The 25,506-nt window shown below is 53.0% G+C and overlaps 2 protein-coding genes across 2 annotated transcripts; one reads left to right on the top strand and one right to left on the bottom strand.

The window, feature by feature from the left end:
• Positions 1 to 281: 281 nt before the first annotated feature.
• Positions 282 to 14,953, top strand: RETSAT (retinol saturase). The gene is made up of 11 exons (XM_056116689.1): positions 282 to 550; positions 4,481 to 4,663; positions 5,610 to 5,851; positions 6,642 to 6,843; positions 7,237 to 7,434; positions 8,664 to 8,783; positions 12,701 to 12,839; positions 12,982 to 13,091; positions 13,189 to 13,355; positions 13,493 to 13,652; positions 13,787 to 14,953. Exons 1-11 carry the CDS (start codon positions 382 to 384, stop codon positions 13,924 to 13,926), a joined length of 1,830 nt encoding a protein of 609 aa, XP_055972664.1. The 5' UTR covers positions 282 to 381; the 3' UTR covers positions 13,927 to 14,953.
• Positions 14,954 to 18,018: 3,065 nt separating this feature from the next.
• TGOLN2 (trans-golgi network protein 2) lies at positions 18,019 to 25,426 on the bottom strand. The gene is made up of 4 exons (XM_056116714.1): positions 25,373 to 25,426; positions 23,851 to 25,157; positions 21,599 to 21,682; positions 18,019 to 19,288 (listed from the first exon to the last, which is right to left on the bottom strand). The coding sequence occupies exons 1-4, from the start codon at positions 25,416 to 25,418 to the stop codon at positions 19,283 to 19,285; spliced, it is 1,443 nt and encodes a 480-aa protein (XP_055972689.1). The 5' UTR covers positions 25,419 to 25,426; the 3' UTR covers positions 18,019 to 19,282.
• Between the last annotated feature and the right edge of the window lie 80 nt (positions 25,427 to 25,506).

Genomic DNA, 25,506 nt, shown 5'->3' with positions numbered 1-25,506 from the left:
TCCAGCCGTCGGGACCCTCTCTCGGCCCCGCAGCCCTGAGCGTGGCCTCGGCCCGGGACGCTCATGTCCAGCCCACACCCGCCCGCCGTGTCCGCCCGTGGACGCGCGCGGGGCCGCCTGGCCGGAGCCGCCCCGCCTCCCCGCGCACGCGCACGCCGATGCCCCACCCAGCCCCGCCCCTCCTCCCCCCCGCAAGCGCACGTGACTACCGACGCCCCGCCCCGCCCCGCCCCGCCCCGCCCCGCGTGGCCGCGGCTACGGGCAGCCCGTGGGGTCAGCGCGCGTCCAGGGCTCAGTGACCGGCCACGCTGAGGCACCCGCGGGGCTGCCAGGCAAAGCGTGCAACCTCGGAACTGCTCGCTAGTTCTGGGGCCCGCAACCATGTGGCTGGCGCTGCTGCTGCTGGCGCTGCTGCTGCTGGCCGTGGTGCTCCGCGTGTCCCGGGGGCGCTTTGCAGACAGCTCCCCGAACCCCTTCTGCGAGGATGCCAAGCGGCTCCCCGCGCCCCTGGTGACCGACAAGGAGGCCAGGAAGAAGGTTCTCAAGCAAGGTCAGCAGGGAGCGTCCCGGCGACCCCGTGCTGCACGCGTTTCTCTCCCCGTGGGGCGTGTCGCTCTTCCACCTGGGCCTCAGTTTCCCCGGGTGTCAAAGCGGGGGGGGGGAGGGTGGGGGTCTCCTTGTTTGTGGAGACTCCTGGCTTTCGTGCCGGCGCCGCACCGGCCGGTGCCAACGCCAGGGCCGGCGAGGGAATGATGGCCCAAGGGCGTGCCAAGGTGTGGACACAGCCGAGTCACTTCCTAGGCCCGCAGGGTAGATCGCAGAGTGAGGCCACAACTAGGTACTTTCCCCCTTTGCTCCTAGCGGGCGCCGCTGGGGGTGGGGGCGGCTCGTCGAAACCCCTTCCAGCCGGTCTAGGATATTGTATTTGGCCCCACAAGTCATTCTAATCTGGCTGAACCCCAGAAGCAGTGGGCGAACTTTGGACATGCTCTTCCTTAGCAAAATGACCTCCATCGTCGCTTTAAAATTGTGGTCTTCGATTTTTAAAAATGGACTTGCAACATGTTTTCTCAAGTATACCTACATACAGCAAATCACTGGAAGACTGGCTTACATCCGATTTTTTTTTCCAACCTGTTTAACGAAAATAATGGGAGATTCCATTTTCCAGGAAGGCATCCCACTTGCAGTGTAATAAAAATCTTAAGAGACACATAATAAACAAAGGGGGTCAGCTCAAGATTAAGGTGCGAAAGTGGTGTTAAGGAATGATAGAAACAAAGATTTTTGTGTTCTAAGGTTTCCAGGAAGTGTTCCTTTAAAACAAACAAACAAACAAACAAAAACCCCCAAGCAAATAAAAACCCCCAGTTTGATACCCAGGGCCCCCTCTCTTGTAAGTTTTGTAATTCTGTACATTTTGTAATTCTGTGACATAGTGTCTGGTACACTTAGAGATTATTCTCTAAATCTGAACTTTGAATCTGGAGTTTGGACTGAGGGAAGTTTTAGCTTGAAAGTTCATTTACTCAGAACCCCTAGCAAGTCGTTCCACCAATCAGGGTTGACCTGACAATGAGATGACTGGTTTGCTTTTTCGAACTAGATAGGCATCGATTGGTGGGTCATGAAAATCAATTTTGTGGATTGCAGCTTGCTTTTTAAAATGCAGCGGGATCTGAACTATCAGAGTGCGTCATACAGAATTCTAAAGAAGTATCATATAGAGAGGGCTGGAGCGATAGCACAGCGGTAGGGCGTTTGCCTTGCACGCAGCCAACATGGCCTACCCAAGTTCGATTCCTCCACCCCTCTCAGAGAGCCCGCAAGCTACTGAGAGTATCTCGCCCACATGGCAGAGCCTGGCAAGCTCCCCGTGGCGTATTCGATATGCCAAACACAGTAACATCAAGTCTCATGATGGAGACGTTACTGGGCCCGCTCGAGCAAATCGATGAATAATGGGAGGACTGTGACTGTGATCATACAGAGAGAGTTCTGCTCCAGGCATTTATATTATACAATTATGTATGTTCTGGGTAGCACTGTAGCACTGTCCTCCAGTTGTTCATCGATTTGCTCGAGCGGGCCCAATAACAACTCCATTGTGAGACTTGTTGTTATTGGGTTTGGCATATCGAATACATCATGGGTAGCTTGCCAGGCTCTGCCATGTGGGTGAGATACTCTTGGTAGCTTGCCGGGCTCTCTGAGAGGGGCGGAGGAATTGAACCCGGCTCAGCCGAGCCGGCCAGGTGCAAGGCAAATGCCCTACCGCTGTGCAATTGCTCCAGAGAGCCTCTTGCTAGCCCTTCCTAAAAGATGTTTAGAATTGAAAACCTACAAAATTCTGGCACGGCTTGTGAAATCCAATCCCTCGGTTCCTCTGGCTCCATCTCCATGATCAGCTATGCTGGGACTGTCCGACTGTCCGACTGTGCCACCTTGTGTGGGTGCTGCCCCTCGCCTTGTTCCCAGACTCCCCTCGGTGAAAAGGTAGAGCTGAGACTTCTCAGCACTGTGGTCTCTGTGCCCCGATATCCAGCCCAAACCTCTGCCTCAGGATGTTTGTTTGTTTCTTTGTCTTTGCTCAGGGCTTATTCCTGGCTCTGTACTCAGGGATCACTCCTGTTGTGGCTTGGGGGGACCATACGAGGTGTGGGGGATTGAACCCAGGTCTGCTGTTGTACTATCTTTCTGGCTCACTTATATCACAGTGAACTCTTAGTACAGTTTTTCCTGCGTTTTCTAAGCTTTGATAGCTTGTGTTTCCATTCTCGTTTGTTTCCAGGATTCTTTGGTTGGGTTTTGGTTTGGGGGCCGTACCAGGCAGTGCACGTTCCCTGTGCTACTGGGAATCGAATCCAAGGTTTCATACTTGTGTGAAATGGTAAAAGCTCTTTACCATTGAGCCACACTTCCACTTTCCCGGGAAATATTTCCTTTCTGATTTGTATCAGGGTCTTGAAGAATCATCCTACCAACCGGACTACTCACTGGTGCCTGCAACTCCTCCGTTTTCTAGATCACCTGCTATAGCTCGGACACTTCAGTGAACGAGCAGTTGCCTCCGCCCCCAGCCTTCTGTTTCCTTTCTCCCCAAGCTCTGTTTGCACTTAGGGTTTTCTGCCTAATTATTGTCAGCATTTAGTCCTTCCTTCCTTCCTTCCTTCCTTCCTTCCTTCCTTCCTTCCTTCCTTCCTTCCTTCCTCCCTCCCTCCCTCCCTCCCTCCCTCCCTCCCTCCCTCCCTCCCTCCTTCCTTCCTTCCTTCCTTCCTTCCTTCCTTCCTTCCTTCTGTCACACCCGGCGATGCTCAGGGATTACTCCTTGCTCTGCATTCAGAAATCCCTCCTGGTGGTGTTGGGGGAACCATATGGGATGCCAGGGATCAAACCTGGGTCGACCACATGCCAGGCAAGCAGCCTACCAGCTGTGCTATCACTCTGGCATGCAAGTTGTTGTTGTTTCTATCAAAGTTCAGTTTACCCATTCCTACTTTCTTAGAAAATAGGAGAAATCCCCAGGCACATAGTAGCTTTGGGTAAATCAGGTCAGGGCCGCAGAGATAGTCCAGGGGTTAGGCACTTGCCTCTCATGTCACCAACCCCCATTCCAGCCTCAGCACAGTATTTTGTTCTCTGAGTACTTCCAGGTGTGGTCCCTGAGCACAGAGTCAGGAGTAAGTCCTGAGCACTGCCCCAACCCCCAACCCCTTCCAGAAAATTGTTCAGATCAAACAAATGTTTTTATTTAGCACTGTAGCACTGTCCTCCTGTTGTTCATTGATTTGCTCAAGCAGGCACCAGTAACGTCTCCATTGTGAGACTTGTTACTGTTTTTGGCATACATATCAAAGCCACGGGGAGCTTGCCAGGCTGTGCTGTGCAGGTGGGATACTCTCGGTAGCTTGCCGGGCTCTCTGAGAGGGACACAGGTATCGAACCTGGGTCGGCCGCGTGCAAGGTAAATGCCCTACCCGCTGTGCTATCGCTCCAGAAAAAAAAAATGGGGCTGGGGGCCAGAGCAATAGTACAGTGGGTAGGGCATTTGCCTTGCACACAGCCACCCTGGTTCTGTCCCCAGCACTGGTCCCCCTGAGCACCACCAGGAGTGATGCCTGAGCACAAAGCCAAGAGTCGGCCCTGAGCACTGCTGGGTGTGGCCCAAATACTTAAGAAAAAAAAATTTATTGTTTTTGGACTATATCCAACTGTGCTCAGGGATTACTCTTGGCCATGTTCAGGGAACCTGAGTGGGGTGCTAGGGATAGAACCTGAGCCTACTGTACTATCTCCCCAGCCCTTGAATCACTGAATCGGCCTGGTGGGTCCTGAATATTTCCCAGGTGCGCTCTTGGCACTGGTTCAGCCAGGAGCTTGGCTCCACTCCGCCTGCGTTTCCTGGGGTGCAGCTGGAGAAGCCCTGGGGTCCTTGGCTCTCCCGTTGCCCTCGCCTGAGAAGCCATTTTCTCTGCTGCAGCTTTCTCAGTCGGCCGAGTACCAGAGAAGCTGGACGCGGTGGTGATCGGGAGCGGCTTCGGGGGCCTGGCAGCTGCTGCAATTCTGGCCAAGGCTGGCAAGAGAGTCCTGGTACTGGAGCAGCACACCAAGGCGGGGGGCTGCTGCCACACCTTCGGGCACGATGGTCTTGAATTTGACACAGGTGAGTGTTATGTGTGAGCAAAGTGTAGTCAGACATGCTTAAACACTTCTATTAAATAACAATGTACACCATCAGAATCATCACTGACGTCATACATATAAGTAAGCACATTCAACTAAGAACATTCATTAATTCCAAATCAGACCCGGACTCTAGCTGGCTGAAGCCACAACCCAGCGCTCTTAATGTCTTAGATTGGTGAGCTCCACAGTCTCAGCCCAGGGTCTTCCGGTCCCCTGATGCGAGGCCGGCAGAGGGATGGGGGTCGTCAACAGCGCAGTCCCTCAGACAGGATGGAGACAAGTTGGCACGTTGGGGACAAGGCAGGGACCCAGCGGTTCACACCAGCTCCCAAGTACGTTGAAGACAGGCAGGAGACCCGGTGGTTCCATAGAGTCTGACAGGGGCTGTCCGAAGCCTGTCTTTTAAGGGTCCACTGACCAATCAACTTGGAGTGTTGCCAATTGAATTGGACAGTTGAGTTCAAGGTGGGAAGTATCTGTCCCGCATTGATAAGGAGATGTATCAGGACTGGGGGCCTTGTCTGCATATCAGTGGCCTTGCAAACAACTTGGTAGCTAACTGTATATACACAAAATGAAAGAAGTTCACACAATGGTGTAACTTTTGTTCACACAGAATGGAGTGGGAATGACGGGGAGCGTGCGGCTCTGTTTAGGAGCTGGGAGCTGCCATGGCGGGTTTGGAGAACCCATCTTCCATCTCCTCTCTGGTCCACTGATGGCCATCAGCACTGGGAACTAAATGGGCTGGGGATTTGGTGGTTTCTGCTCTAACACCTTCCTATGGAAAGAGGGACCTCCCTCTCCGGCCTGGGCCCCGTCATGCAGGACACCCTCTTTCTTTACAAGACTTCCTTGAACCCTCCCCGGCCAGGGCCAGGCCCCCTCCCCCCATGACCCCTCGCTTGCCTGATCCCAATTAGGAATCCATTATATCGGACGCATGCACGAGGGCAGCGAGGGGCGCTTTTTCTTGGACCAGATCACCGAGGGGCAGCTGGACTGGGTTCCCATGGACTCTCCCTTTGACGTCGTGGTGCTGGAAGGGCCCGGTGGCCGGAAGGAGTTCCCCATGTACAGTGGGAAGAAAGCATACATCCAAGGCCTCAAAGAGAAGTTTCCCCACGAAGAAGCTGCCATTGACAAGTATATGAAGCTGGTGAAGGTGAGGTGATCATGCTGAGCACCCCATTTATTCCCGACAAGGTTAACCAGGCTCCCTAGAGGGTGCCTGGCCCAGTAGGGAAGGCAGGAGCGAGAAACCGAGAGACTGTCTGTAGTCTGTGAGAAGGGCTGGTCTCTGGACCCTGCCGGGCCTGTGTCTCTGGAGCTCGGTGCACTCTGGCCTGTGAGGTGTGCAGGGGATCCCTACTCCCCTCTTGGTGTTAGTGACCTTCCCTGGGGTTAGATCACTAGCCCCGTCTACTCACCTGAGGTCACATTGGGAATTTACTGAAATAATGTCTGCACAAAGCACACAAAAAGGACTCATCCGAGTATACACCGGTAAAATTTCAGAGTAAAGGATTTACGAAGTCCCAGTTCCCCATCCTTGCCCCACCAGGAGTGATCCCCCACGTGCAGAGCCAAGAGTAAGCCCTGCTGGACTGTGGCCCCAAGCCTCCCCCCTTAAAAAAAAATATATATATATATACACACACACACACACATACACACACACATATATATGTGTATATGTATATCCCAGTTCAGGGGCTAGAGAGGCATAGAGGCACTTGCACATAGCTGAGCCTCGTCCAATCCCTGTCCCTGATTTTGGTCCCCTGAGCACAACGGGGTGTGGCCCAGAGACCCAAACTATATCCACCAAGGAGAAGACCCCAGGTCAGCTGAGCTCAGCCCAGAGTCTGCACCCCTGGGCACCGCTTGCTTAGCTGGTGACTGTCCTGGGCTCCAGTGTGGAGACCAGCTCCTCTGGCTCATGTCCCCACCAGGTGGTGGTCAGCGGAGTTGCGCACATCGTCTTGTTGAAGATGTTCCCGTTGCCCGTGACTCAGCTTCTCGACAAGTTCGGGCTGCTGTCCCGTTTCTCCCCGTTCCTCCACGCGTGCACCCAGAGTGTGGCCGAGGTGCTGCGGCAGCTGCCCGCCTCCCCGGAGCTGCAGGCCGTGCTTGGCTACATCTACCCCACGTACGGTGGGTACCCCGGGCGGCCCCCGCCTCTCTCCCAAAACCCTCCCGGCCTGCGTACACAGCGCGGTGCAGACCCCAGGAGAAGCCTGTCTCCCCCGCCACCCCTGTCAAGGCCCCTGATAGAACTTCCCCTTGTCAACACCCCAGATGGTTTTCTTCCTCGGGTCCACACTGCCCTCCCTGAGCTTGCCAAAATGGAAGTTTCCAGTAGTACCTTCTCCCGCAGCCCTAAGATCGAGCCCAGATTACTTGTTTGATTTTGGCGGGCCCTCTGACTGCCCTGAGCCCTGGGGACCAGCAGGCTTCTGAGATGGTGACTCTAAGGCGGTGTGTTCCCTTCTGACCACAGCCGGCTGCTCCCACGCCCCTCAACGGCCTTTTCAAACCCTGCCCTAGGTGTGACCCCCAGCCACGCTTCCTTTTCCATGCATGCGGTGCTGGTCAACCATTACCTCGAAGGCGCCTTTTATCCCCGTGGGGGCTCCAGTGAAATCGCCTTCCACACCATCCCTGTGATCCAGCGGGCCGGTGGCGCCGTCCTGACAAAGGCCCCTGTGCAGAAGGTGTTGCTGGACTCGGCCGGGCGCGCCTGTGGTAAGAACTGGACTCATTGCTGATTGCTCCCAATCTGTGACGAGAAGGCAGCAGCTGGGGCAGGGGTAGCGATCGGCCTCCTCATGGGGGGCCCAAGGCCAGAACATGCCTGAAGCAGAGTCTGTAGGCAAAAGGGAGTGGGGGAGGGGACCGGAGTGATAGTACAGCAGGTAGGGCGTTTGTTTGCCTTGCACACGGCTGACCAGGGTTCGATTCCCAGCATCCCATATGGTACCCTGAGCACCACCAGGAGTAATTCTTGAGTGTAGAGCTAGGAGTAAACCCTGTGCATTGCCAGGTGTGACCCAAAAAGCAAAAAAAAAAAAGGGGGGGGGGGGAGTAGGGCAGGAGCCCAGAGTGATTGCACAGAGGTCAGGCGCTTGCCTCGTATGTGGCCGACTTGGTGTAACCCCCAGCACTGCTAGGGGCGTCTCTGTGTGCAATGCCAGGAATAAGCCCAGAGCACAGCTAGGGTAGGCCAGAAACAAACAGATGAAAAGGAAGAAAGGAAGCAGGGGGCTGGAGTTTAGTTCAAGAGTTAAGGCTCTTGCCTGGCATGTGGCTAACCTTGGTCTGAACCCCCGGCGCCACCAATGATCCTCCAAACCCTGCCAGGAATGATCCCTGAGCACAGAGCCAGGAGTAGATCCTGAGCACTGCTGGGTGTGGCCCCGAAACAAAAAAAAAAAACAAGAATAAAAGGAAAGGGTGCAGGAAAAACAAAAGATTGCATGGTTCCTAAGAATAGTGTGTGATCATCCATCCAAGAAATAAAAATACTGGGGCTGGAATGATAGTACAGTAGGGAGGGCGTTTGCCTTGTGGCTGACCAGGGTTTGGGCCCTGGTATCTCATATACTTCTCCTGAGCATTGCCAGGAGTAATTTCTGAACACTGAGCTGGGAGTAAGGCCTGAACATAGTGGGTGTAGCAAAAAAAAAAAAAAGTAATTTTGAGGGGAACCACCAGGGCTACACCCCACTGGGGCTCGTGAAACTTTGGCTCTGTCGGATGACTGGGTTTGCTTAAAGAGCACCCACAGGAAGTGTGAGAGAACTTGTGGAGAACACAGAATGATGGGGGGACATGTGAGCATAAGGGGCTTCCACGGCGGCCTGGCCTGGGGCCGGCTGCTTGGCCATGAGTAGGCCGGAAGCTCAGGTCTGAGAGAAGCGAGTGTAGGTGCTCCCGGAGTTGGCCAGAACTTCACGAAGCTCTTGCGCCCACAGGGGTGTGCGTGAAGAAGGGTCAGGAGCTGGTGAACATCTACTGCCCCGTCGTGATCTCCGACGCAGGACTGTTCAATACCTATGAGAACTTGTTGCCAGAGAGTGCCCGCTGTCTTCCAGGTAAGTGTCTTCCTCACAGCAAAGTGTCCCCTCCCCTGGGCTGCCTTTCCATCATCCTTCAGCAAAAGGGGAGCCCAGCAGGCTCTGTCCTGAGCCAGGCTCCGTGGTTACAGGGTGGGAACAGCATCCTTTTAATCCCGTGTTTCCTGTAGCTCTGGTGTTGTTCTGAGCCGACTGGCTCCCTTTCCCCTTCAAACCACACCCTTTCCCCTCTTTCTCCTAATTCTCTGGTCTGAGTTGCCAGTTGCCCTTGATCTTAGTTCGTCTAACTTTCTCCACTGATGGTGGAGAAAGTTCCAAAGGGCCATTTCTTGGGTTTTCATTAAGGGCCGTTTCTTTTTCTTTCTTTCTTTTTTTTAATTTTTCTTTTTTTTTTTTTAATGAATCGCCATGAGATAGTTACAGACTTAACAAACTTTCCTGGTTACGTTTCAGTCATACAATGGTTGGGTACCCATCCCTCCACCAGTGCCCATTCTCCACCAACAATGGTCCCAATATCCCTCCCGCCACCCCCACCCCGTACCCCACCCCCTGCCTCTGTGGCAGACACAGTCTAAGGGCCATTTTCCCCTTTCCTCCTTCACTGCTGCCGGGCCTGAGCTGATCAGTAGGGGTGCTGGGGTTGGCGTGGAGGAGAGACTCGATACAGTCACTGTTGCCTGATTTGGGACCCAGGCTGTTCTTTTTCTGCCTCTATTAGGAACCAGCTCCTTGTTGGAGCTGGGGCAGGAGCCCCTCTTTGAGAGCTTTCTTCTATCCTTGAACCCTGTGCTTAAAACTCTGGGACCCAGATGGAAATAAGCGTCAAAGCATCTTCTCCGCTAGGCCGCATCCCCAAATAGAAGTTGGTTTGGTGGAAGGGAAAGATAGGTGCGTTTCTCGGTGTGCTCCTGGTAAGTTTGCGAGTCTTTTTCTTTTTCCTTTGGGCCACACCTGGCAGTGCCGAGGAGCTACTCCTGGCTCTGGGCTCAGGTGTGGCTCTCTGGGAACCATGTGGTGCCGGGGACTAACCCCAGGCCTCCCCCATGCGAAGCATGCAGCCCACTATGCTATTTCTCCAGCGCAGAAACCCCATGCCTTGGCCTTATGTTTGACCCTCATGTAAGTCACTTGGCTGAGAGAAATCATCATCTCAATCTTGTTATCGGGGAAACTGAGACCCGTGACCTTTAGCAGTGACTTTGGAGGCCAGCCCACTGGAAGTGGTAGACAGCGAGACTGCTGATGTATCCGACTGATCCGAAGCCCCAGGCCTCTGGGTTGAGACGCGGGAGGCTTTCGGGGACAAGGCCGTCTGGGAAGCGGCAAAAGAGGGAGGGAACAGGCCAACCCCAGGGAGTGAGAAGGCGGCGTCCCAGAGCAGGGCAGCCTTCTTCTGAAAGGGACTTTCCTTATCAAGCAACTAGGCTTCGGGTATGATTTGAGGGAAGGAGGGGCTGGTGGAGGCCAGGCTGGCTAGGAAGGGTTCCAGATACAGGCCTCACTTCAGGGATGGGAGTGGGAGAGAAATGAGCTGCTCAGGATGAGGCTGGGTGAATTTGGAGCTTTGTGGGTGTTTGAAGGAGCAGCCTGAGGTCAGTGGCAGAAGCTCTCCAGCCCACAGCTGCTTTTTTTCTTTGGGTTTTTTTTTTTTTTTTTTTTGCTTTTTGGGACACACACAGGTGTTACTCCTGGCTTATGCACTCAGGAATTACCCCTGGCGGTGCTCAGGGGACCATATGGGATGCTGGGAATCGAACCTGGGTCAGCCGCGTGTAAGGCAAACGCCCTACCTGTTATACTATCACTCCAGCCCCCATCTGCCAGCTGCTTTGGAGGGGAGGGAGGGCCTGGGTTTCCTCAGGAAGGAGCTGCACAGATGGTTTCTGAGTCATCAGCGCTAAGGCCTTCTTGTCCTTTTGCCCTACTAAGGTGCCACATCAGGCCTCTGCCCTCTGACTGGCTGCACAGAGTGGTGGCTAGTGGCAGCATAGTTGGGCAGGGCTGAGCGGACACACGCTTGGCCTTTGGTTCTTCCCGCTTCCTCTCTGAGGATTCTGAACTAAGACACGTGTCTGGGCACCTTCTCCCCCAGGTAGCTTGCCTGGACGCGGCTTTGTTTTCCACGCCGTTGCCCCCGAAGTTCCAGGGAGCCAGCCTATGCCAGGCTGAAGCCCCAGTCGCCCCCATGCAGCCCGTCTTGGGGTGGGGAGTTGCGTGAGTCGGCTCTCCTGTTTCAGCACTGTGTGTGGGGGGCGGTGTGTGGGCTGGAGACCCCCAGGTCTGGAGCCAGTCGGGTTGGGGGGATCAGGAAGAAGGTCGCTGGGAATCGGGACTTTCACGGTCCCACCCCTGAGCCTGGGAGGAGTGGTGAGCTTGGTTTGAGAGCAAGTTTGTGGAAGGGAGAAGACTGAGGAGAAATAGTGAAGGAAGTAAAGGCGTGGCTCAGAGAAAAGGAGCTTGAGAGAACCAGGTGCCTCTGAGACCCCGAGATGACCTTTCGCTGCCACATCTGTGGTTCCTGGACCCCTCTTACCTCTAGCTGGGGAAGGGAATGGAGGGTCCACGTGGAGGCGGGTGCTGTTCTGAGAGGCCTCTGAAGACCCGCGGGCTTCATTCCAGCCCTCTGGTTCTCTCCAGGCCCACCTGCAGCCCACCTGAAGGGGAGCCCTGTGGCCCGGGTAGGCAGTTGAGTTCTGATGGTGGTGCAGAGTCACACCCCCTCTCTCTCCTGCTGTGCTCCTGGGACTGGTCTAGCCCCTTATTCTCGCATGTCCCCTTGGGGAGGATAAAGTCTGGGCCTCTCCCCAGCACATTTAGCTCGTCCCCACTCTGAGGAGGGCCCCCTGCTTTCAAGAAAGCCTGTTTCGGGCTGGAGCGATAGCACAGCGGGTAGGGCGTTTGCCTTACACGCAGCCAACATGGCCGACACAGGTTCGATTCCCAGCATCCCATATGGTCCTCCGAGCACCGCCAGGAGCAATTCCTGAGTGCATGAGCCAGGAGTAACCCCTGAGCATCACCGGGTGTGACCCAAAAAGCAAAAAAAAAAAAAAAGAAAGCCTGTTTCTCCGACCCGACAGCCTCATTCTTTGGCTGAGCTCCGGGGCCTGCTGGAGGGGCCAGCAGTGTGTTTCAGGTCCTCAGGAAGTAAGTTGGGGGGATAAGGGGAAGCGGGGGGTCCCCCCAGGCAGCTGCTGGAGGATCCTGACCACGGGAACAAAGGGGAAAACTGTGGGAGCAGTGTCCAGAGAACTGGTCTCCCGTCCTGTGATGAGAGGCCAGTGACACCCCCACAACCCACAGCCCCCACCCAAGACGGCTGCCCTGCTGTGGTGCCAAGACCCCCTCCTTTCCCGCTGAACCCCAAAACACCGAATGCCAGTGTGCTGCGCACATGTTTGCTTGGCTGGCCGCCGCGAGGCTGTGGGGAGGACCGGGGCATGACCGTTCTCCGGCGGGCTCTGCTGAAGTCAGGGCCGCGGTGTTCTCTGCGGTGTGGGGCATGGGATCTCAGACACCCAGACACTCAGGGGGAGGCTTGGCAACACTTGGCCCAAGACGCCCCTCCCCCAGGGCTGGCACCCCCTAGTGGGAGTCTGGGACAGAAGTCCAAGGCATCAAGCGGCTAAGCTGGGGCTGGAGCCACAGTCCAGCGGGCGAGGCCTTGGCCCTGCACACACCCAACCTGGATTTTGATCCCTCTGGCATCCCCTAGTGTCCTCTGGGCAGTGCCAGGAGTGATCCCTGAATGCAGAGCCAGAAGTCCTGGGCATCACCAGGCGTGACCCAAAAACTTAAAAAAAACAAAAAAAGCTAAGTTGGCCCTGCACAGAAGCTAAGGCTGCAGACACGGCGAAGGGTCCCCTGCATCTCCCCCCCACCCCCCCGCCCCGCTGCCCCTCGCCCTCCTGCAGCCCTTCCACTCTCGGCAGGTGTGAAGCAGCAGCTGGGGCTGGTGCGCAACGGCCTGGGCACCTTCTTGGTTTTCATCTGCCTGCGAGGCACCAAGCAGGAACTGGGGCTGCCGGCCACCAACTACTATGTCCATTCTGACACAGACCTGGACAAGGCGTAAGGCTTGCGTGTGCGGGTGGGGCTTGTGGCGTGGGACCCTGCCTTCTTCTCCGTGTGTATGGGGGCTGCCCACTCCCCCCCTCCCCACCACCCCCAGAAGGGCTTGTGCGGCCAAGCCCTCACACACCTTCCCGTCCAGAATGAAGCGCTACCTCTCTGCACCCCGGGAGAAGGCACCAGCCCACATCCCTTTTTTCTTCGTCTCTTCCTCCTCGGCCAAGGACCCCACGTGGGAGGACCGCTTCCCAGGTGGGGGCAGGGTCCCCGGGGGTGGGGGCAGGGTCCCCGGGGGTGGGGGCAGGGGCTGGCCGGGCTCTCGATGCCATGGGCGCTGCCCCGTCCCCAGGCCGCTCTACGCTGGCCGTGCTGCTGCCTGCTGCCTACGAGTGGTTCGAGGAGTGGCGGAATGAGCCGAAGGGCAAGCGGAGCAGTGACTATGAGACCCTCAAGAACGCCTTTGTGGAGGCCTCGATGTCGGTCGTCATGAGGCTCTTCCCCCAGCTGGAGGGCAAGGTAGGCAGGTCGGCTGGTGATGGCTTTCGGGACCCAATCCTAGCGGTGATGGCTTTTGGGGACGCGCTGGGCAGGCTCGTTCCTGGAGCCCTCAAGAGGTGGTGCTCCGCCCGTGGCCGCCCTTTGTGCCTCCTCAGGTGGACAGTGTGGCCGGAGGATCACCACTGACCAATCAGTTCTATCTGGCTGCTCACCGGGGTGCTTGCTATGGGGCTGACCATGACCTGGGCCGCCTGCACCCGCGTGTGATGGCCTCACTGAGGGCCCAGAGCCCTGTTCCCAACCTCTACCTGACAGGTACGCGGTGTCACCCAGAACCTTGCATTCCAACCTTCGAGTCCCGCTGGCATGAGGGGAGGAGCAGACGTGTATTTCCTTGTGTCCACCACCTGCCTAGGAGTGGCTCAGGGGCCTCTCTGCTTGTGTCCTAGGCCAGGATGTCTGCACCTGTGGGTTGATGGGAGCCCTGCAAGGGGCCCTGCTGTGCAGCAGCGCCGTGCTGAAGCGGAACCTGTACTGGGACCTCAGGAACCTCGGTGCCAGGATCCAGGCACAGAAGAAGAATGGTTAGGGACAAGTCCACACTGAGCTCAGCCCCTAAGGTGGCCATATCTGTGAATCAGTGCCTTGCTCACATTCCAGCACCCTCTGTCAATTCTGACTTCTGCAGAGAGGTCGATACTCAAGTTTAACATAGATGAAGGCCAAATCTAGCTCTTAAGCGGAAGTTGCTCTGTCCTGGGGTGGGAAATGATCTTCTGATATATCTAATGCATTTACTACCTCTGCTAACATGCCCTCCCTACTAAAAGACCCTGTGCAGGCTGCTGATCTGGGTACCCTTAATGTCTCCTCTGTCCCCACACTCACGCCTTCTGAGTGATTGGTCAGGTTTTGGGGGTTGTCTTAAAGAGATGTCAAAATTCTGTGTAGGGTTTTGATTTGATTCCAGAAACTTGGCGGCCTCCTGGTCTCATTTTTGGTTCCAGCTGGTTTCTGCAAGAGGCATAATGATTGTGGTCTGTGGGTGAAGACCACACTTACTCATCAGTAAGCTGAATACTTAGAAGGGAAGAGCCAGGCCACCAAGGTTCCTCATTCTTGGGGTCAGGAGTCACCAAGTTCTGAGTGTGCCAGAGCAAGATCCTTTTACAAATGCTATAGCCATAAATGGCCAGGGAAGGATGATGGTGCTAGCTGAGCGCAGGCCTGGAGTGATGACTATGTCAGGCTTGAAGCAGGCTGTGTGAGCATCTTAGACCAAGGTTGCAGCAGGGCTGCCCTGAGAAATAAGTGCCTGTAGTATGAGTAGTGGCTCAGACACCTAGACCCAGAGCACACCTGCCCTATGGGGAGAAGGAACTGGGCTGGGGATGAGAAGACGGAATGAGGAATGAGCAGAACATGGAACACGAATTGTGCAAAATGCGTGTTGGCGTTTTTGCCTTACTGGTACTGACATGTTGGAGACTGGCTGGAAAGTGAATGAAAGCCAAAGGTTAGAGGAGGGGAAAAAGGGATCTTTCACTTATGCTTGGCCTAACTTCCGCTGATTTTGCTATAGTATGAATAAAGCTAATAATAATTGTGCCACTTTATTTTTTTTATTTTTAATAATTGTGCCACTTTCATATTTGAAATTTGTTTCTGTGCAATGGTACAAAATTACATTGAGACGGCATTCACAGAAGTGCAGTAAAACATACACTGAAAAAGACTATCATTAACCCAAATAAGCTTAAAAAATAAAGTTATTACAATTCAATTACAAAAAGCTGAAAATATGAAACATCACACAAACAGTGGCCATCTAACAAGCAGGACGGGAAGCAGTTCCCACTCTCGGTCATGTATCCACACAGAACACTTCTGAAGTGAAGGGGCCTAGGGGACGTGACAGGGCTGGCTTTCCTGGCATAGCAGGAAACCCACTCCCGTCCAGACCCAATGCCTGTACAGAGATGTTCCTGTACTTCAAAAATTCACATGTGACCATGGGAATCAGCTGAGTGGAGTTTCAGTCTTGGCTCTGGATAAATTAAACCTCAAAGTCTGTCTCAGAGATTGCTTCCTGTACTTAGCAAGGCCATGACACACAGACACACAGCTTTCCCAGCAAGGGTTTCCAGAAAATAGACCCTGGTAGGGTCGCTCAGATAATAGAAAACATGCAAAAAAGCCACTTTTCACACTTAGGCCTCATGTTACCCTGTAAAATCAAGGGTGGGATCCTTAAAAACAACAACCACCTATCTGCAATAGAGGAGATTCACCATCAAGGTAATTTAGCCTCACTATGGGACATGATATGCCCGAGAACATCTAATTGCTTTACTATTGACAGACTTCTGCTCCTCCGGTCCAGCAGAAGCCTTAAATGACTCTGCTCAGGGAGAGAGCACAGGGGGCCAGCAAGGACACATGCTTTTGCATGGGGTGACACCTGAATAGGTCCCTGACACTGGAAAGTCTCCCGGGTCTGCTAGAACAGCCCCAAGTACTGGCCACAAACCTACATAAAAAATTCTGCTCAAGAATCTGAAGGCAGGAAAATAAGCTCCTCTACTAAGGTCCAAAACGAAAACACTGACTGCTTCACAGAAAAGGCCTTTGCAAAGCCGGGAAGCCCAGATCCAGGGGCCTTCCTGTGGCTCCCTGGCCACTCCAGCTGCGCACCCACACTCTCTCTAGAAAATTACGTTTCAAACTGCAGAGCCTTCAAGAAAATGCTACCAGATTTCCTTTGGTGTGAAGGATTTTTCAAGGCAATTTCTAAAGGGTTTAAAAGTTCTACCAAGTTCCTTTCAGCAGTGCGCCCCCAAAACAAATAAACATTTCAGAGAGGTTCAAAAAGAGGAGTGTCGTATGTGGACTCCAAAATTCTTAGGCTCAATGTGGTGTCCACTTGGGTCCTGCACTCAAACTTCCTGCTTTGGTCCCCCCAAGCAAAACCGATCATCAAAGGACAGTAACTAACAGAAAGAGCCGGGAGGTCACGGTTTGGTCACACCCAGATATCCTGAACAAACGAATAAATTTTGCAAGAGGAAACCAAACGCCTGAAGTTCCCTGGCATGCCATTATTTCAGGAAAATGTGGCGGAAGTGCCAAGGGTACTCCAAAATAGCTGCGTTTTCTTGAGATCAAGCAGACATCAGATGTTGAGCATCCTCCTTGGCCGAAGTGACTGACATTAAGGGCCACTGGAGTAGCACAGAAAGCACTGACATTGTGGAGCAGGGGAGTTAGCCTGGCACCTGGGAAAATTTACCGAAGCCTGACAAAACTGACTTTGGGCAGGCAAGGGGAAAAAGAGAGGAGTATTCTGACCAAAGAACCACCACAGGGAATGGAGGGCACAGCCAAGAACAAAAAGGCCCAGAGACCAAGATCGGCAACTGGCAGGAGGACCCTCTGGCCTGGCTGGGATGAGGGAAGATAGAAAAGTGCCTATTTACAGAGTCCTGAATACCAAAAAAACCCAAACTACGTTCTCTAAACCATGAGAGAGGTACAGGTGGAAGCTCCAGGTCCAGGCAAGTATCTTGGAGAGACCAATCTGAGCTCGCAATTCCGAGTTAATTAAAAGCAGCTCATGGGTAAAGAGAGAAAATCTGTCTAGTGACAGACAAGCAGCACTGAGCAGATAGCAGGACTGGATTCTTCAAAATCCAGACAGAAAATCAGTTAGGATAAAGGCTGGATGAATTTCCGAGTCAGAGGAATCGAGGGATCTGCCTTTGAGGGTTCTTTCCCTGACAGCACAGGACAAGGCAAAGGAGCTGGGCAATGTATCAGAGAAACCGGAAGAAGGAAAACTGCAATTTGGATGATGGAGCATGCCTACTTCTATCAAGAACTAAACTAAATTTGAGAACCAACCACTGGATAATGTGGTGATCAGAACTTGTAGGAAAATGCTGTATGGAGAAAAGCAGGGAACAAAGATTGTAAAAACTATGAAGAGAGCCAGAGAGATAGTACAGTGGGCAGGGCATTTGCCTTGCACATGGCCGACCCAGGTTCAATCCCTGGCAACCCATATGGTCCCCTGAGCACTGCTGGGTGTGGCCCCAAAACAAAAAAAATAAAAAATAATAAAGATTATGAAGAACTGACTAGCAGGGCAATGGAAACTACCTGCTGGAGAAACTGAAGAGCAGAATGAGTAACGGATGGATGGGAAGGGAGGAAGGTAGAAGGGAAGGTGCTAGAGCAGACCGGCGCAGTGTCAGAGGAAGAAATAAAGGGGAGAAAATAAAGTAACCATGGTATTAGGAAATGTCAGTGTGATAGGAGACTCCTAAGAATGGTACATGAGCAAAGAGAATGATGCCAAGAAAAACATTCGTTCACTCATTCCTTAGCTCCAAAAAGGTTAATTGCAGATAAAGAGTATCTCCACTGAAAGTCTTGGGCTGTTTTAAGTAGGAAAACACTGAGGACAGGGTGGTCTCCTCCTCGACAGCAAAGAATTCAGAATGCTCCTCCAACCTCCCACATTCTTTCTATTTCCCTGAGATCAGCTATTCTTTCTAGCAAAAACAAACAAAACACCTTTCTTTAGATGCCTATAAAAGGGTTTCCAGGCTAGAAAGGGATTTAAATAAAATTGAATAGAATGATCCAAGACACTCTCCTCAGGTATCCTGGGAGACAACTCTCAGAATTTCTTAAATTTTATTAACACATGAAGTAGAAGAATTTTTACTAGTTTATCCCTGGCATTTCCAATGAGGACATAGACTGAGGTCAAAGAGTCTGTGGAAAACCCGTTTCAACAAGGTAGGTCCCTTGAAAAAATAATGTAGACCCAAACCAACACCCTTCTACAGGTTTTCTTTAAAGAAACACAAACCTACTGTTTTTTCAAAAAGCTTTGAGGGCTGGGGCGACAGCACAGCAGGTAGGACGTCTGCACGCAGCTGGCCTGGGTCTGACACCCCATCCCCCCGCCCCAGCATGACATATTGCCCCCTGAGCAGCACCAGGAGTTCCTGAGCGCACAGGCAGGATCACCGCCCAGAGTGGCCCCCAAACAAAAACAAGAAAAGTTTCTATTGTGGTTCAGAGTATGGAGAAAAGTGTTTCAACAGTTACAATAGTATTTGGGGAAAAATACTGCAAGTGAATAGCTTTTCTCCCAGTATTCCAAAGTTCAGTTTATGCTCAGTATATTAAATTGAAGTTGATTCACTGCCCTAAATGGCTTAAAAAAAAAATATCAGGAAAAAGTGAAGAACTCAGGCTAGATGGGCTGATTCTTGCAAGCAATAAAAAAGAAAAAAAAAAATTTAAGCTACTGCTTTTACTTACTTTTAGGTTGAAGCCAGACTCACAGGTGCCGGGGCTACTCCCAGCTCAGAGGGTGGATCCCAATGGTGCTTGTGGTGTCAAGAATCAAACCTGGGGTTCCCTCACGCAAAGCACGTGCTCCATCCCTCTGAGTCATCTCCCTGGCCTCAAAGCTGTTCCTGCCTACTGCCAACGCGCTCACAGCGGCCTTTGCCCGTCAGTATTTTCTACATCATTTGTAGGGCACAGCTCCTCGGAGAGGTATTCAAAGCACCTCAAGTGGCAGTTTTCTCCTGGGTTTATAAAGGGACAGTGTTGCGTGTATAGTACAGTGCCATTCTCAAGAACAGCCTGACAGCCGAGCCCATAGAAGGTGCTCCCAGTGGTGAGAGCTGGGTTGCCACAGGCTCCGTCTCCGCACACCCGAGGATGGAAGGGTGCGAGGAAACCAGCATACATGAAGGGCCTACAGAAGTACAAGGTCGCCAAAGTGCAGGTGTCAGACCAAAGCGGCCGCCCGGCCTCTGCCATCATACACGGCCGGGGGGCACAGTTTGTTTTCTTTTCTCTTCATTTCTCTTGATTTTAGAAACAAATCAGCAGGAAGGACGAAGTTGTCAAGGACACAAAAATCAAATCTGAAACAAGAACAACACAATCTGTTGGTAATGCTCAATGTTCTTCCAGAGGAACACTGGGGAATGAGGGCAAGACCTTAGAAGGGTGTCTGACTTGGGAGGGAAATTTAGAATCAGGCCAAACTGAGTCTCTAGCCTATAAGCCACACACATATAAAGACAAAAAAAAAAAAAAAAAAAAAACCCCACGAGTGGAAGCAATACTACAGTGGGTAGGGCAATGTCTTGCATGTGGCCGGTCCAGGGTCTATCCCCAGAATACCATATGGTCCCCCAAGCTCGGCAGGAGTGTCCCTGAACATAGAGCCAAGAGTCAGCCCAGAGCACTGCCAGCTGTATCCCCACTCCACTCCCCGCCACCCCACACAAAGCACATTAAAAAATTATCTTCAGAGGTCTGTTTCCTTGCATGCAGTGGACCCCAGTTCAATTCCTGCCACTGCTGGGGAAGACTCTCTGAGCAGGTGGGACCAGGTGGGACCTCAAACTCCCCAAACAGCAACAACAACAATGATAAAAGACCTTAAAAGTGAGTTTGAAATAACATATTCTAGAAGGCATACAGTACACTAGGTAGAGGGAACAGGGGATTCTTGAATTCTGCGGTGTACCATTTTGTACTATTTCCAAGAGTTTTTTTTCTTTCGGTTTTTTTTTTGGAGGTGCTGGGGCTCCCACATGCTAGGCTTGTGCTCTACCTTGGAGCCAAATCCCCAGCTGAACTTTGTTTTGTTAGAGCAAGCGAAATCCTAAACCAAATTATCCTAAAAGGTACGAGGTCAGAGGCTAAATGGTGAGGCTGGCCCACTGGGCTACTTGGAGATGATGAGAGCTGACTCACTTGGCAGATGGAGCAGCTGTGCAGGAAGGCTGGAGCCACCAACAGGCGGGCCATGGACAGCTGTCCACCTATGCCCTACTGTCCCTGAACAAAGTGGGCATCTGGTGGCACTGAGATAACACTGGCTTCTGAGAAAGAACACTTTCCTAGTAATTTTTTTTGTTTGTTTATTTTTTGAGGATCTGGGATCAAATTCTGGCCTCACACATACCAGCAGGTGCTCTGTCACTGAGCTATATGCCAAGTCCCAGACAGACCAGTTTTAAAGAGTAACCACCTCAGTTCCTGAGACTTAGGTCAAAAGAGGGCTTGGCCTCTGGCGGCGGCTGCAGTGGGCCGCATTCCAGAGAACCAGCACTTAGGGCATGGATGTCACAGCCTCAAGTCCACAGAGCTCAGCAGAGAAGGGACTTGAGGAATTGGGGTGTATGTTTTGGGATTCGTTTTTTGCAGCAATGTCACTTAGTGCTTTGCCACCTAAAGTATGATACAGCAGCATTTGGTATCACCTGGCAATTTCCTAGGAAGGAAAGGAGAAGCATAGGCAGCCACATTCCTATTTTTGATTTGGCTTTTTTTTTGGGGGGGGGGGTGGGGGGGTGCACATCCAGCAGTGCTCAGGGGTTACTCCTGACTCTGCACTCAAGGATCACTCCTATTGAGGTTGGGAGACCATTTGGGATGCCAGGATTGAACCTGGGTCAGCTGTGTGCAAGCAGTCCTACCTGCTGTACTATCTCTCAAAACCCTCTACCACATAACTAGTGAATCAGATTTTGTTCTTTCCCACAATTCTCAAGGTAATGTGTCATCTATTAAAATTTGTTTAGTGCTGGGGTAATGCGAAAGCACGGGCCAGGAGCTAGGAGTAACCATGACGTATTAATCTTCCCACCAAATTGAAAGGGGGATATCAAGAAGTTAAAAAATAAAAAGGGGCTGAAGCACAGGCCTATTTATATCATAAAGCATCTGCTTTGCATATGATCAGCTCCAGCTGGACCCCCAGCACCACGGGATCCCCCAAGCACCCGCCCAGGAACAACCCGAAAACTACTAAATGTGTCCCAATCCCCCATGCCTGCCCTCGTCTCTTGCGACAGGGAGCTACTTAGAGCCTAGCTTTTAAAACAGTGACTATGAAATTCGTTTTGAAATATATCTGTGATCTGTTATTAGTAAATGGCCTGTATACCTATTTCATACACTGTATGCACTCATAAAAAATCTTGGGCACAAAGGGGCTGTGAGTGGGCAAGCTTCAAGCAGCCCTGACGCAGAGAACCTGCAGGCCTCCTTCCAGCCCTTCTGAGGAGGACCAGCACCCATGACATCACTACTCAGGTCTGCAAAGGGCAGAGTGGTGACAACAGAATCAGCTGCAGCCACCAGATGCCACCCCCCACCTCCCGCAACTGCTCAGACTGTGTTTGGTGTCCCATCCATACGGCGGCTCCCTCCTTCCTTACCTTCTGGTCCAAACGCTGATAGTCACTGGCCTTTGGCCGCCGAGTGACTTTGGATCTTTTTCCTTCCAAGACAAATGCAATGATCTGGGTAAAGGACAAACAAAATTATTAACAAGTAGTACGGAGATCTGCCAGTGTCGACCACAAAAACAAGCAGCCGTCACTTGTCCACATTTGTCAATAATGACCCTGATGGGGGCCCCAGGGAAGAACACAACAGGTGGAGCACATGCTGTTCCCGAGTCCCACCAAGAGAGTTCATTCCACCAAGAGACCCCGCAGAGCCAAGAGCAGGTCCTGAGCACCACAGGGTGTGGCCCCCAAACAAAAACAAGAAAACAACAAAATAAAATGACCCACAAAGAGCAGTGTAATCACAAAGAGGCCTTTTTTTATCAGAACCTTTTCAGGAAGGATAAGGCCTAATGACATCAGGCTGCTTTTACAGGAAGTAACACCTAGGATGTAGCTCAGCGGTAAAGCTCTTAGCCTGAATGGAAAGGCCTGATCTTTAGCACTGCAAATGTCTGCTGCAAATGTCTGCTGCAAACACAACACAAAAAGAACAGGCAATGCCAGATGGAGGTCTATTCTGGGTTTTTCTAATTTGTGGGAAGTCTGAGTTACTGAAAAATCTGCTAAGTCCTTCCCAGAGAGCTCTAACAACCCCTGGCCCTATGCTTTTAAAATTATAAGTAACTAACTACTTCTTATCTTTTTATCTAAAATGTACTTTCACCACACCCTATGTTTCCTCTTAGCCTTAAGATTCTTATTATTTGGCTCCAAAGGTTACTCTCCACGAAGAACAGGGTCAGAGAGCTAGCATATAGGGTTAAGGTGCTTGCCGTGCCTGATCTAGGTTTGATCCCTGGCACCACATCTAGTCCTCCTAAGTATGTCCCAACCCTGCCCCCGCTGCCCCATTCCCCCCCCCCCAACACACACACATTTGACTAGATAATGCACCTTTGTTTTAGGGCCACACCCAACACTGCTCAAGGCTCTTCCCAGTTCAGTGCTTAAGAAACCATGTGGTGCCAGAGATGGAACCAAACCCTCCTGCATGCAAAGCATGTGCTGCTGTCCACTGAGCCATCTCCCTGGCTTGGAATGCACCATTTTTACTACACTAGCATTCTTCATACACCCTCATTCTTCGTATACATATGAAGTATGGCTCTTATCATAAAGTAAACTCCCCAATTTAGCCAGACTTCAGAAACGATGGCATTCTTGGGTTTCAGTAGAAACTGCAATCATTCTGTCATTTGAGTGTTTGCTAGATGTCAGTTATGATTTCACATGAAATCCAACTAAAGGAGAGAGATGAGTGTGTATGTGCAGTATCTGGTCAATCTTTTTGGTTTTTGTTGTTCTGGGGCCACCCTGCTGTGCTCAGGGCATGCTGGGGGAATCAAAGTGGGTCGGTGCATGCAAGGTAAGCTGTACTGTCTCTCCCAAACCTGGTCATTCTTCTAATCAGAAACCCAACTGACTGAAGAAGATAGTCCCTGTGCTCTCTGCTGTCAATGCCAAAAAAAAGGACGACAGCACAGAAGTTGTTCTTTCTCCACCAGATGAATGATAAACACTTGGTAGAGGAAGTGAGTGAGACACTGCTGTGAGAATGGGGACAGGAAAAGAAGTGCTTTAACTGATTAGAAACGATCAAGTTCTCGGGTCCTCTATTGCTGTGAAGGATCTCCGTTCAAGATAACGGAAGGAGGCCTCCATTCAGGTCAGTTAACAATAACATCCTGACATCCAACGGAGCAGCAGAAGGCACTGAGCAAACAGGTGACAAAGAACAAACCACTTAAATCATAAGATCAGGGACCAGAGAGATATGGTAGGTAAGGAGCTTGCTTTGCACGAGGCTGACCAGGATTCAATCCCCAGCACCATATATGCTCCTCCCAAGTCTAGGAGAGAAGAGCCAGGAGTAAGCCCTGACCACTGCCAGCTGTGGCCCCAGAACAAATAAACAAGAAAACAACAACAATAACAAATGCCAAGTCACTAGACTAAGGAGGGTCGGGGGAAGAAAAAAAAAAGCAAAACAAAACAAAACAAAACTGTCTTAAAAATCAGTCTTCACAGGCAGATTAATAATGGTCAGTGACCTCCAGACCCAGCTCCCAGGGAAGCTTCCTTCTCTTCTGTCCCAGCAGCCGCGGGGACAGAACCAGACCAGAGCTCGACCATCCCCGGCCCCCGCACGTTCCTTTGTTGGAGGTGACTCGACTTACCTTCCGCTTGTTGTGATAGGCGATGTAGAAGACAGCAACCAGAAGGGCTGCGGTCACCAGGTAGGCAAAGAAGTGGCTGCTCTCAGCACTGGAGGCTCCAAGATTGTCTTTATAGAGCTCATCCTTCTCCTGAATCACAGAACCCAAAGGAGCCCCTTCCCTCTGGTTCTCGCTGGAGGCAGGGAGCGCTTTCTCCCCGGGCCTGGGCTCACCGTCGGCTTTCTCCCCGGGCCTGGGCTCACCGTCGGCTTTCTCCCCGGGCCTGGGCTCACCGTCGGCTTTCTCCCCGGGCCTGGGCTCACCGTCCGCTTTCTCCCCGGGCCTGGGCTCACCGTCCGCTTTCTCCCCGGGCCTGGGCTCACCGTCCGCTTTCTCCTCGGGCCTGGGCTCACCGTCGGCTTTCTCCCCGGGCTTGGGCTCACCGTCGGCTTTCTCCCCGGGCCTGGGCTCACCGTCCGCTTTCTCCCCGGGCCTGGGCTCACCGTCCGCTTTCTCCCCGGGCCTGGGCTCACCGTCCGCTTTCTCCCCGGGCCTGGGCTCACCGTCCGCTTTCTCCCCAGGCCTGGGCTCACCGTCGGCTTTCTCCCCGGGCCTGGGCTCACCGTCCGCTTTCTCCCCGGGCCTGGGCTCATCGTCCGCTTTCTCCTTGGGCCCCACATCTTCCCCAGGCTTGGAAGATCGACCGTCCCCCTTCTGCTGGGGTTTGGTCGCAGAGGCATCTTCCTGGGGCTGGGACGGTTTATCGGAACGATCTTTTTCAGAACGAACGTTCTTCTCCGAGGTGTCCTGGTCACCCCCAGATTGGGTTTTCCGCACCGACGTGGCCTGGTCACCCTCAGGCTGGGGTTTCTTCTCCGACTGGGTAGTGGGAGACACGGATCTGCTCGCGGGAGGAGTCGTGGCTCTTGGCTTGGATGCGGCATCCTGTCCATGGGGGTCAGGTCTCAGCGTCGGGGCAGGGAGATTCTGAGCTGAGTTACTCTGAACTTTGTGAGCAGACTGATCGTTCGACGGGCTGGCAGGTGGATCCTGAGAGGAAGAGCCTGGACTCGATACGTCAGTGCGTTCCTTCGTGGACGACTTGGGAATCGAAGCGTCAGCTGGAGAGCCTTGGCTCGCCGAGGCGACGTGACTCAAGGGACCAGGTCCTGACTTGGGCTGGTTAGGCTGTCCCTGAGAGTCCGGCACGGCAGGGGCCGCCGCGGCCCGGGAGACGCCAAGCGAAGGCGGCCTGTTTTCAGACCCTGAAGAGCCCCCGTCAGGTTTGGGAGCCTTAAGCTGAGGATCCGCGTTCTCAGCGACGGCTCCTGCAATACAGACAGCTCAAGTGAAACCACACGGAAACGCACCCGCTGGCGCAGGGGAGCCGCGCGGCGGGATTGAAAGGGAGCTGGGGAAAGAGCCGGCTCGAAGGGCTAAAGGGGCGGGGGGGGGCGGAGGGCTCGGCCGGCGACCGGCCCGGAGAGGACGGGGCCCGGGCGCGGGCCCGAGCTCATCCGTGGGGCTGCGGGGGTCGCCTTACCCGCCGCCACGAAGCTCAGCAGCAGCGACGCCACCAGGAGCTGCATCCTGCAGCCTGCGCTTCCGCCTTCACGCGCTCTCGCGGGATTCTGCGCGCCGCGCGAGGGTCCTCAGTCCCGCCCCTTCCTGCGCGCG

The sequence above is a fragment of the Sorex fumeus genome, unplaced genomic scaffold, assembly GCF_029834395.1.
Source record: "Sorex fumeus unplaced genomic scaffold, SorFum_2.1 ptg000003l, whole genome shotgun sequence".
In the NCBI taxonomy this organism is placed as follows: Eukaryota; Metazoa; Chordata; class Mammalia; order Eulipotyphla; family Soricidae; genus Sorex; species Sorex fumeus.
This window is presented reverse-complemented; position numbering and strand designations above follow the sequence as displayed.